The sequence below is a fragment of the Macrobrachium nipponense genome, chromosome 31 (assembly GCF_015104395.2).
Source record: "Macrobrachium nipponense isolate FS-2020 chromosome 31, ASM1510439v2, whole genome shotgun sequence".
Taxonomy (NCBI): Eukaryota; Metazoa; Arthropoda; class Malacostraca; order Decapoda; family Palaemonidae; genus Macrobrachium; species Macrobrachium nipponense.
The window spans coordinates 29,747,751-29,758,890 of record NC_061093.1 but is presented as its reverse complement, the minus strand read 5'-3'; the positions used below and the strand labels follow the sequence as shown (position 1 = coordinate 29,758,890).

Sequence of the window (11,140 nt, the reverse complement as noted above, 5' to 3'; positions counted from 1 at the left end):
ACGACTCGATAACTGTCTTTGTATTTGGGGAAGCACTGGTAACTGTCTTTGGGGGAGAACTTTCTTTTTCGAGTGGCGTGAATGGATTGAAATCTCTTATGCCGACACCAAACTTTTGATTCTGTTTCGCTGCCGCTGTTTTTAACTGTCATTCGTGTCTTCGTATCACGTCGCTAACCACCATTTCTTTGCTGTCTCTTTTGTCTCTTCCTATCCTTACCGCTCGACATCAATTAATCTTGTCACTATATCAATCTTTATCTCATCGTATCCCACCGCTGCCACCAATTTAACTGTGGCGGTACTGACCTTTCTGCGCACAGCTCTAAGGTAGTGTGCCGACTTGGAGGCTATACTTTGGAGAATTAGCAAAAAGGGTTCTAATTTTGGATGAGAAATTAAATTGATATATCCATACAAATTACGTTTTATTCTTCGTTAGGGATTCTTACAAAGGTTTTTCCACCTTCTGAGTTACTGGGCTCTTGGACTGATAAAACTTAATTGGCACTTGTTGCAATTACGTGTCTATAGGCACGAGGGAATTTTACTGAGTATTGATTGTCACTTTCACTGTCTTTGATTGCTTCGCACACCACACTTTTGCACCTGTTCTTCTTCTGGGGATTCTTTTGTCTTTCTCTCTCTTCTCTGCCTGTTGCTGCTACTCTCGTTCTCCCCTCGTTCCCCTCTTTGTCGTTGTCTTCTCTTGACTTCTCTGTTCCCCTTTTTTCTCTGCTCTCCTCTCTGTCTTGCCTTTTTGTTGGGTTGAAATCTCCTTAGCCCCGCCTTTGGATTTTGGGATTTTGACTGGGCGTGGTAACTTCTGAAAGACTTTTTGTGTCTTAGTGGCTACAGACATTATACAAGACCGCCTTCCTGTCATGTCTTCTACAATGATTCGTAGGCTTTGAATTTGTATACGCCTCCTTCTTGATGTCCTGGCTTCTTAGGGGCGTATCCCTTGGTAACCTCATAGGCCATTCGTTGATACTCCTTTTGGGCTGTCTTATGACCAACACTCATGGCTTTTGATTCGTCGATACTAGATGCCTACCTTTGGAAGGGTGGAGCTTTTAAGAATTTGGTACTTCCCTCTTTCTAACAACGGGTCATAGAATTCCTTTTTAACGTATGCCAGATGGCTCTCTCTGACCTGTTCACGAAGGGAACGGCGATTAGTCATAGGCGCTAATGAGAGTAGTTTCCAATTTCTCGAAGATGCCTGGGCGATATCCCTCGTCGACCATAATCTCGTTGGTCACTAATCGCTGGTACGGACAGAGGCTTTTTGGGGGAGATGAAAACCAGATGTCTGATGGCTAAAAGCCTAATGTTTGGAGTAACAAAATCCCTTCGCTAAGAAAAATCATTATCTTATTCCCTTTTCCTTTTCTTATTATCCGTTTCGTGCCTTTTTCTTAAGTATTATTAAGTTATTGCCTTTGGAATAACGACACTGTGCCACACTATTACATATATATATATATATCTAGATATAGATATATATATCGTATATATATATATATATATATATATATATATATATATATATATATATATATATATATATATATATATATATAGATATATATATATAGATCTACTATATATATATATATATATATATATATAGATATATATATATATATATATATATAATATGATAATTATATATATATCTATATTATACTATTATATATATATTATATATATATATATACTATATATATATATCTATATATCTATATCTATTATTTATTATTATATATATATATATATATATATATATATATATATCATATAGATAGGTAGATATATATATATATATAGATTTATATATATATATATATATATATATATATATATATATATATAGATATAGATATCTATATAGATATATATATATATATAGATATATACTATATATATATATATATATATAGATTATATATATCTATATATAATGTATCTATATCTATATATATATATATATATATATATATAGATTATAGATAGATACATCTATATATATATTATATATATATATATATATATATATATATAGATATATATCTATCTATCTATCTATCTATCATAATATATAATAGATATATATATAGATATAGATAGATATATGATATATATATATATATTTCTATATATACTATATATATATATATATACTATATAGATATAGATAAATCTATATAATATATATATATACTATCTATATAGATATATATATATATCGATATATCTATGATCTAATCATCTATATATATATATATATATATATATATATATATATATCGATATTATATCTAGATATATATATATATATATATATATATATATATATATATATATCTATATATATATATATATCTTGATGATGAATAATATTGCCACGACTAGGGAAGAAAACATTTCTTTAATATTACGAGCTTTTGAGGTTTAAAACCTCATCTTCGGCTGAAAAAATGACAAGGATGAGTAAATCACTAAAAATTACATTAAAATGAATTGTCTGATTAAAAGCTTCAGTAAAAACATCAAACAAAACGAAAATCACATACAAACTAAAAATTAAAAATTACGATAAAACTAAAACAAAGCGCAAATCATACAAAAACAGAAATAAAAATAAAAATAAAATAAAAGGTAAACAAACTACACTAAAAAATAAAATGGCTAACGACCCACTTTGTGTACCTACTATGAAACTATATGATAGCTAGTTGAATACCGGACGAGTTGTTGTTCAATTCCGGTTTCATTTTCTTAATAAACAGCGACTCTGAAATTAAAAGGTCCAGTCTATTTGAGCAAAAAGACTGTACTCTAAACTCTAGGTGGATGAAAGGAGGCCTCCTGCTAAACTGTGATTCCTTATGGTAGAAAATGGTGGTTTAGAAAGAGGTAACCTAGTTCTAACGGAAAGACCTGTGTGTTCCAAAATTCTGTGTCTAAGCCAGCGGGAACTGGATCCAACGTATCGCAGACCACACTGCGAACAGGTAAACAAGTAAACGACACTCGAATTTAAGGTTCAACAGGTAAGCGGCAGGCTTCTCCCCTCAAAAGAAAGGATCTTTACCCACTACCACACCCTCCCACCCCGGCCCCCTGCCACCGCCCACAGCCGCCACCAACCCCAGTGCCGGCACCGCCCACCACCAACCACCACCACCATCCCCGGCCCACCGCCACCGCCGTCAACCAAACCAACCCCAGTGCACCGGCACCGCCCACCACCACCACCCAACCACCAACCATTCCACCCCGGCCCCACCGCCACCACCGTCACCAACCCCAGTGCCGGCACCGCCCACCACCACCAACCCATCACCGGCCCCACCACCACCATCCCCGGCTCCCCGCCACCGCCCACCGCCGCCACCAACCCCAGTGCTGGCACCACCCACCACCACCACCACCATCCCCAAGGCCCGCCACCCACCATCCCCGGCCACCAGGGCCCACCGCCGTCACCAAACCCCAGTGACGGCAACGCCCACCACCACCCACCATCCCCGGCCCACCACCACCAATCCCGGCCCACCCCCCGCCACCGCCGGTCACCCAACCCCAGTGGGGACAGCACCGGCCCACCACCACCCACCATCCCCGGCCCCACCGCCCACCGCCGCCACCAACCCCAGTGACGTTGGCACCGCCCCACCCAACCCACCAAACCAATTCCCCGGCCCACCGCCACCGCCGGTTTTTTTTTCCCCAACCAACCCCAGTAGACGGCAACCGCCCACCACCACCACCATCCACCCCGAACCCCAACAGCCAACCGCCGTCACCAACCCCCAGTGGACTGGCAACCGCCCACCACCACCACCATCCCCTGGCCCACTGCCACCAACCCCAGTGAACGGCACCACGCCCACCACCAACCACCATCCCCGGCCCCAACCGCCACCGCCAGTCAACCCCAAAACCCCAGTGACCGGCACCGCCCAACCACCACCATCCCAGGCCCACCCACCACCAATCCACCCCGGCCCATAGCCACCGCCGTCCACCAAACCCAACTACGACCCGGCACCGCCCCACCACCACCACCATCCCCAGGGACCCACCGCCAACCGGCCGTCACCAAACCCCATTGACGGCAACCGCCCAACCACCACCACCATCCCCGAAATCCCAACCGCCACCGCCGTCACCAACCCACCACGGTCACGGCCCAACCACCCACCACCACCACCATCCAAGCCCCGGCCCACCGCCCACCCTAGAAACCCCAGTGACGGCCAACCGCCCCACCCACCACCACCATCCCCGGCCCACTGGCCACCAGCCGTCACCAAACCCCAGTGGACGGCACCGTCCACCACCCCCACCAATCCCCGGACCCACCACCAACCATCCCCGGGACCCATAGCCACCGCCAGTCACCAACCCCCATTGACCAGGCACCGACCCACCACCACCACCATCCCGGCCCACCGCCACCGCCGGTCACCCAACCCCATTGACCGGCACCGCCCACCACCAACACCATCCCCGAACCCCACCGCCACCCCCGCCGTCACCAACCCCAGTGACGGCACCGCACCCACCACCACCAACCACCCATGCCCACCGGACCACCAAAACCACCAACCCAGGACCGGGCAACCGCCCACCACCACCACCATCCCCGGCCCAACAGCCACCCGCCGTCACCAACCCCCTAGTGACTGGCACCGCCCCACCACCACCATCCCCGGCCACACCCCCCACCACCATCCCCGGCCCACCCCCACCAACCATCCCCGGCCCACCGCCAACGCCGTCACCCAAACCCCATTGATGGCACCGCCCACCACCACCACCATCCCCGGCCCAACCGCCACCGCCTGTCACCAACCCCACCAGTGGACGGCACCCGCCCACCCACCACCACCATCCCATCCCCGGCCCAACCGCCCACCGCCGGTCACCAAAACCCCACAGGACTGGCACCGCAGCCCACCACCACCACCATTCCCGCCCCGGACCCACCTGCCACCGACCGTCACCAACCCCAGTGACGGCACCGCCCAACCACCAAAACCAAAATCCCCGGCCCACCGCCACCACCGCCGTCCCACCAAACCCAGTGACGGCCACCGCCCACCACCACCACCAGCCCCGGCCCACCCGCCACCGCCGTCAACCAACCCCACGTGACGGCACCACCCCACCACCACCACCAGTTTCCCTGGCCCATCCGGCCACCGCCGTCCACCAACCCCAAACCCCAGTGACGCACCACCCACCCACCACCCCACCACCAACCACCACCATTCCCCGGCCCACCGCCACCGCCGTCACCAAACCCCAGGTGACGGCACCGCCCCTACCACCACCACCATCCACCCCGGCCCAACCGCCACCGCCCGTCACCAACCCCAGTGAACGGCCACCAACCCACCACCACCCACCATCCCCGGGTCCCAACCAGCCACCGCCGTCACTAAACCCGACCCCTAGTGACGGCACCGCACACCCACCACCCACAATCCCCGGCCCAACCGCCACCGACCGTCACCAACCAACCCCCCAGTGACGGCACACCACCCACCCACCACCACCCAACCCATCCCCCGGGCCCAACCGCCACCGCCGTCACCAAATCCCAGTTGACGGCACCCCCCACCGCCACCACCACCACCACCCACCCCCACCATCCCGGCCCACCGCCAACCGCCAGTCACCCAACCCCAGGAGTGACGGCACCGCCCCAACCAACCCACCACCATGACCAGGCCCAACCGCCACCGCCGTCACCAAAAACCAACCCCAGTGACGCGGCCAACTGCCCACCACCACCACCATCCCACCCGCGGCCCACCGCCACCCCCGCCGTCACCAAACCAACCCCGGTTGACGGCACCACCCACCAACCACCATCACCGGCCCAACGCCACCGCCCGTCAACCAACCCCAAGTGACCGGGGCACCGCCCAACCACCACCACCATCCCCGGCCCACTGCCACCGCCTGTCATTCAAACCCAAGTGGACTGGCACCGCCCCACCACCAACCAACCAACATCCACCCGGCACCCACCGCCAACGTACCATTCACCAAACCCCAGTGAACGGCACCGCCACACCAAACCACCACCAACCCATTCCCCCGGCCCACCGCCCCCACCGTCCATCACCAACCCACCCCAGTGACGGCCACCGCCCACCACCACCACCATTCCCCGGCCCCACCGCCACCGCCAGTCACCAACCAACCCCAGGTCACCGGCACCGCCCAACCCACCCCCAACCACCAGCACCCATCCCCCGGCCCACCGCCACCGCCGTCACCAACTCCAGTGCCACGGCCAACCGCCCTACCACCCACCACCACCACCACCATCCCGCCCCGGCCCACCTGCCGTCACCAACCAACCCCAGTGACCTGGCCAACCGCCCACCCACCACAACCACCCCCATCCCCAGCCCACGCCCCACCGCCCGTTCACCAACCCCAGAGTGGGACGGCCACCGCCCACCCACCCACCATCCCCGGCCACCGCCACCGCCGTAACCAACCCCCCCCATTTTAGTGCCGGCACCGCCCACCACCACCACCACCACCACCATCCCCCCCCCCCCCGGCCCACCGCCCCACCGCCAGTCAACCAACCAACAGTGACGGGCACGCCCACCACCCACCACCACCCCATCCCTGGACACCCACCAGCCCACCCGCCGTCCAACCAAAACCCCAGTGAACGGCACCGCCCACCAACCAACCAACCATCCCCGGCCCCACCGCCGTCAACCAACCCCAGTGGGACTGGGCACCGCCCACCACCACCCACCACCAACCATCCCCGGCCCACCCACCGCCACCGCCCGTCACCAACCAACCCCAGTTGCCGGCACCGCCCACCACCACCCCAACCATCCACCCCGGCCCACCCACCAGCCACCAACAAACCCCAGTGACCGGCACCGCCCCACCACCACCCATACCCCGGGCCCCCAGCCACCGCCAACCACCACCACCAACCCCCAGACCGGGCCTTGGACTCCCCAGTGCCCCCGGACCACCGCCCCACCACCACCACCACCAACCACCACCACCATCCAATCCCCGGCCCAACCAACCACCAATCCTCCCCGGCCCACCCGCCACCCGGGTCCCCCGTCACCAAACCCCATTGATGGCACGCCCCACCACCACCATCCAGCCCCGGCCCCACCGACCACCGCCGTTCACCCAACCCCAGTGCCGGCACCGCCCACCACCACCACCATCTCCCCGGCACCAACCGCCACCGCCGTCACCCAACCCAGTGAACGGCCACCAGCCCACCACCACCAACCCAATCCCCGGACCCACCGCCACCGCCGTTCACCCAACCCCAGGACGGACGGCATCCGCCCACCCAACCACCCAACAATCCACCGGCCCACCGCCACCGCCGGTCACCAACCCCAGTGCCGGCACCGCCCACCGCCACCACCACCATCCCCGGCCCCCCGCCACCAACCCCAGTGACGGCAACCGCCCACCACCACCATACCCCCGGTCCCCCCAACCGGGACCACCGCCGTCACCAACCTCCCCCAGTGACGGCACCGCCCACCACCACCACCATCCCCGGCCCACCCCCGCCCCACGCCGTCACCAAACCCCAGTGACCGGCACCGCCCACCCCACCACCATCCCCGGCCACCGCCACCGCCGTCACCAACCAGTGCCGGCACCGCCCACCCCCACCACCAACCCATCCCCGGCCCCACCGCCAACCGCCGTCAACCAACAGTGCCGCACCCGGGGGGCCACCACCACCACCATCCCCGGCCACCACCAACCACCCCAGTGGAGGGCCACCGCCCACCACCACCATCCGGCCCCCAGCCTTCCGCCCACCACCGCCACCAACCCCAGAGCCGGGACTCCCCAGTGCCGCCACCGCCCACCACCACCACCACCACCACCACCACCATCCCCCGGCCCACCAACCACCATCCCCGGCCCACCACCATCCCCGGCCCACCGCCACCGCCGTCACCAACCCCATTGACGGCACCGCCCACCACCACCACCATCCCCGGCCCACCGCCACCCCCGCCGTCCACCAACCACAGTGAACGGCACCCCGGCCCACCACCCCACCACCCCATCCAGGCCCACCCGCCACCGCCGTCACCTAACCCCAGTGACAGGCACCGACCACCACCACCACCATCCCCGGCCCACCGCCCACCGCCTCACCAAAACCCCAGTGGACGGAGGCACCGCCCACCACCACCACCATCCCCGGCCCACCGCCACCGCCGTCACCAACCCCAGTGCCGGCACCGCCCACCACCACCCACCATCCCCGGCACCGGCCACCAACCAGTGACTTCAACCGGACCCCACCCCCAACCATCCCCGGCCCACCGCCACCGCCGTCACCAACCCCAGTGACGGCACCGCCCACCACCACCACCATCCCCGGCCCACCGCCACCGCCGTCACCAACCCCAGTGACGGCACCGCCCACCACCCACCACCATCCCCTCCCACCGCCACCCCGCCGTCAACCACCCCAAGTGCCGGCACCGCCCACCACCACCACCATCCCGGCCCACCGCCACCAACCAGTGACGGCCCACCGCCCACCACCACCATCCCCGGGCCCCCAGCCCACCGCCAACCCCCACACCAACCCCAGGGAGGGCCGGACTCAGTGCCGCCCACCACCCCCACCACCACCACCACCCACCCAACCCACCCCCGCCATCCCCGGGCCTGCCAACCGCCAACCACCACCAACCCCAGAGCCGGGACTCCCCAGTGCCGCCACCGCCCCCACCACCACCACCACCACCACCATCCCCGGGCCCCGGGCCCCCCTTGCCACCGCCAACCACCACCACCAAACCCCAGAGCGGGATGGACTCCCCCAGTGCCGCCACCGCCACCACCACCCACCCCCCACCCACCCACCCACCACCACCACCCACCAATCCCCGGGCCCCCCACCACCGCCAACCACCACCACCAACCAGAGCTGGGACTCCCCAGTGCCGCCACCGCCACCAACCACCACCACCACCACCACCACCACCACCATCCCCGGGCCCCCAGGCCCCCCGCCAACCACCACCACCAACCCCAGGAAAAAAAAGCCCGGGACTCCATGCCGCCAACCCAACCAGTTGCCGGCACCGCCCACCACCAACCACCATCCCCGGCCCCCCGCCACCAACCCCAGTGCCGGCACCGCCCACCACCACCAACCCCACTGCCACCACCGACCACCACCACCAAACCAACCTTCTTCCTCATCACACGTTCATTCTCCTCCCTCCACTCTCCTACGTTCTCCTTCCTCTTCTTCAATTGCCTCCCAACTTCTGTTCTGGCTCCACGTCTTCATTCTTCTTGCTGGCCAGTCTTGCTTCCATCCTCCTCTTCCTGTGTAAAATGATGCTGCATCGCACTCGCCCTTCACTTCCACCTTTCCTACACCATTACAGAAATATCCTAAACACCAAAATTACGACTTGGCCGATCCACAATTCGGCACATGAAAGCCTCCTCTTTTCTCATTTTCCTCCTCTTCCTTTTCCATTTTCATTTCCTGCACCTTGATCAACTCTTTTATGTTCCTTATCAACTTTTCCGTTTCTCTTTTCCACTTCTCTTTTTCCTCCATCGACTTCAAGACTTCATCTTCCAGACCTTTAATTCTCTCTCTGCAGTCAGATAATTGCTCTTCCAACTCTCCAATCTCCTCGTCCTTTTCCTTGTTCATATCCTGCAGTTTTCTCAGGTCTTCTTGGAGGTCGTTCATCTCCTTTTCCATTTGCCTTTTCAAACTTTCCTTTCCACACAGCAAGTCTACAATCTCCTTTTCCAAAAAGTCAATTACTTCTCTGCAGTCAGATAATTGCTTTTCCATCTCTCCAAACTCCTCTTCCATTTCCTTGTTCAAATCCTCTAGGCCGTTCAGCTTCTTTTCCATTGTCGTTTTCAAACTTTCCTTTCCATACAGCAAGTCTGCAATCTCTCTTTCCAAAAAGTCAATTACTTCTCTGCAGTCAGATAATTGCTCTTCCATCTCTCCAAACTCCTCTTCCATTTCCTTGTTCAAATCCTCTAGGCCGTTCAGCTTCTTTTCCATTGTCGTATTCAAACTTTCCTTTTCATACAGCAAGTCTACGATCTCTCTTTCCAAAAAGTCAATTACTTCTCTGCAGTCAGTTAATTGCTTTTCCATCTCTCCAAACTCCTCTTCCATTTCCTTATTCAAATCCTCTAGGCTGTTCAGCTTCTTTTCCATTGTCGTATTCAAACTTTCCTTTTCATACAGCAAGTCTACGATCTCTCTTTCTAAAAAGTCAATTACTTCTCTGCAGTCAGTTAATTGCTTTTCCATCTCTCCAAACTCCTCCTCCATTTCCTTATTCAAATCCTCTAGGCCGTTCAGCTTCTTTTCCATTGTCGTATTCAAACTTTCCTTTTCATACAGCAAGTTTACGATCTCCTTTTCCAAATAGTCAATTACTTGTCTGCAGTCAGTTAATTGCTTTTCCATCTCTCCAAACTCCTCTTCCATTTCCTTGTTCAAATCCTCTAGGCCGTTCAGCTTCTTTTCCATTGTCGTTTTCAAACTTTCCTTTTCATACAGCAAGTCAACGATCTCCTTTTCCAAAAAGTCAATTACTTCTCTGCAGTCAGTTAATTGCTTTTCCATCTCTCCAAACTCCTCTTCCATTTCCTTATTCAAATCCTCTAGGTCGTTCAGCTTCTTTTCCATTGTCGTATTCAAACTTTCCTTTTCATACAGCAAGTCTACGATCTCCTTTTCCAAAAAGTCAATTACTTCTCTGCAGTCAGTTAATTGCTTTTCCATCTCTCCAAACTCCTCTTCCATTTCTTTGTTCAAATCCTCTAGGTCGTTCAGCTTCTTTTCCATTGTCGTCTTCAAACTTTCCTTTTCATACAGCAAGTCAACGATCTCCTTTTCCAAAAAGTCAATTACTTGTCTGCAGTCAGTTAATTGTTTTTCCATCTCTCCAATCTCTTTGTCCTTTTCCTGGTTCAAATCCTGCAGGTTTCTCAGGTCTTCTTTGAGGTCGTTCATCTCATTTTCCATTTTTCTTTTCATACTTTCCTTTTCATCTAGCGAGTCGACGACCTCCTTTTGCAAAACGTC

General features: G+C 54.8%; 3 protein-coding genes across 4 annotated transcripts in view; 2 read left to right on the top strand and 1 right to left on the bottom strand.

Moving 5' to 3' along the window:
- LOC135206807 (basic proline-rich protein-like) overlaps positions 1 to 5,548 on the top strand; it is a 48,117-nt gene extending 42,569 nt beyond the window's left edge. The window contains exons 2-4 of the mRNA XM_064238298.1: positions 3,088 to 3,990; positions 4,024 to 4,874; positions 4,954 to 5,548. Of these exons, the coding sequence (XP_064094368.1) occupies positions 3,088 to 3,990; positions 4,024 to 4,874; positions 4,954 to 5,548 (2,349 nt within the window). The remainder of the gene's footprint in view (positions 1 to 3,087; positions 3,991 to 4,023; positions 4,875 to 4,953) is intronic.
- A 191-nt stretch (positions 5,549 to 5,739) lies between these two features.
- Positions 5,740 to 9,404, top strand: LOC135206806 (basic proline-rich protein-like). The gene is made up of 3 exons (XM_064238297.1): positions 5,740 to 6,450; positions 6,773 to 7,981; positions 8,157 to 9,404. Exons 1-3 carry the CDS (start codon positions 5,740 to 5,742, stop codon positions 9,402 to 9,404), a joined length of 3,168 nt encoding a protein of 1,055 aa, XP_064094367.1.
- Positions 9,260 to 11,140, bottom strand: part of LOC135206738 (putative leucine-rich repeat-containing protein DDB_G0290503) — a 28,118-nt gene continuing 26,237 nt past the window's right edge. For both annotated transcript variants that reach the window (XM_064238213.1, XM_064238214.1), the window contains exon 4: positions 9,260 to 11,140. This exon is cut by the window's right edge and continues 2,060 nt beyond it. In XM_064238213.1, coding sequence (XP_064094283.1) covers positions 9,479 to 11,140 — 1,662 coding nt within the window. In that variant the 3' untranslated portion in view covers positions 9,260 to 9,478.

What these genes read in the sequence shown, in the direction of transcription:
- LOC135206806 (XM_064238297.1), top strand. Translation starts at nt 5,740, where the DNA reads ATGACCAGGCCCAACCGCCACCGCCGTCACCAAAAACCAACCCCAGTG. An exon ending in TCCCCAGCCCACGCCCCACC is followed by an intron (nt 6,451 to 6,772) that starts GCCCGTTCACCA and finishes AACCAACCCCAG; the next exon opens with TGGGACTGGGCACCGCCCAC. An exon ending in CCGGCCCACCACCATCCCCG is followed by an intron (nt 7,982 to 8,156) that starts GCCCACCGCCAC and finishes CCCCAGTGACAG; the next exon opens with GCACCGACCACCACCACCAC.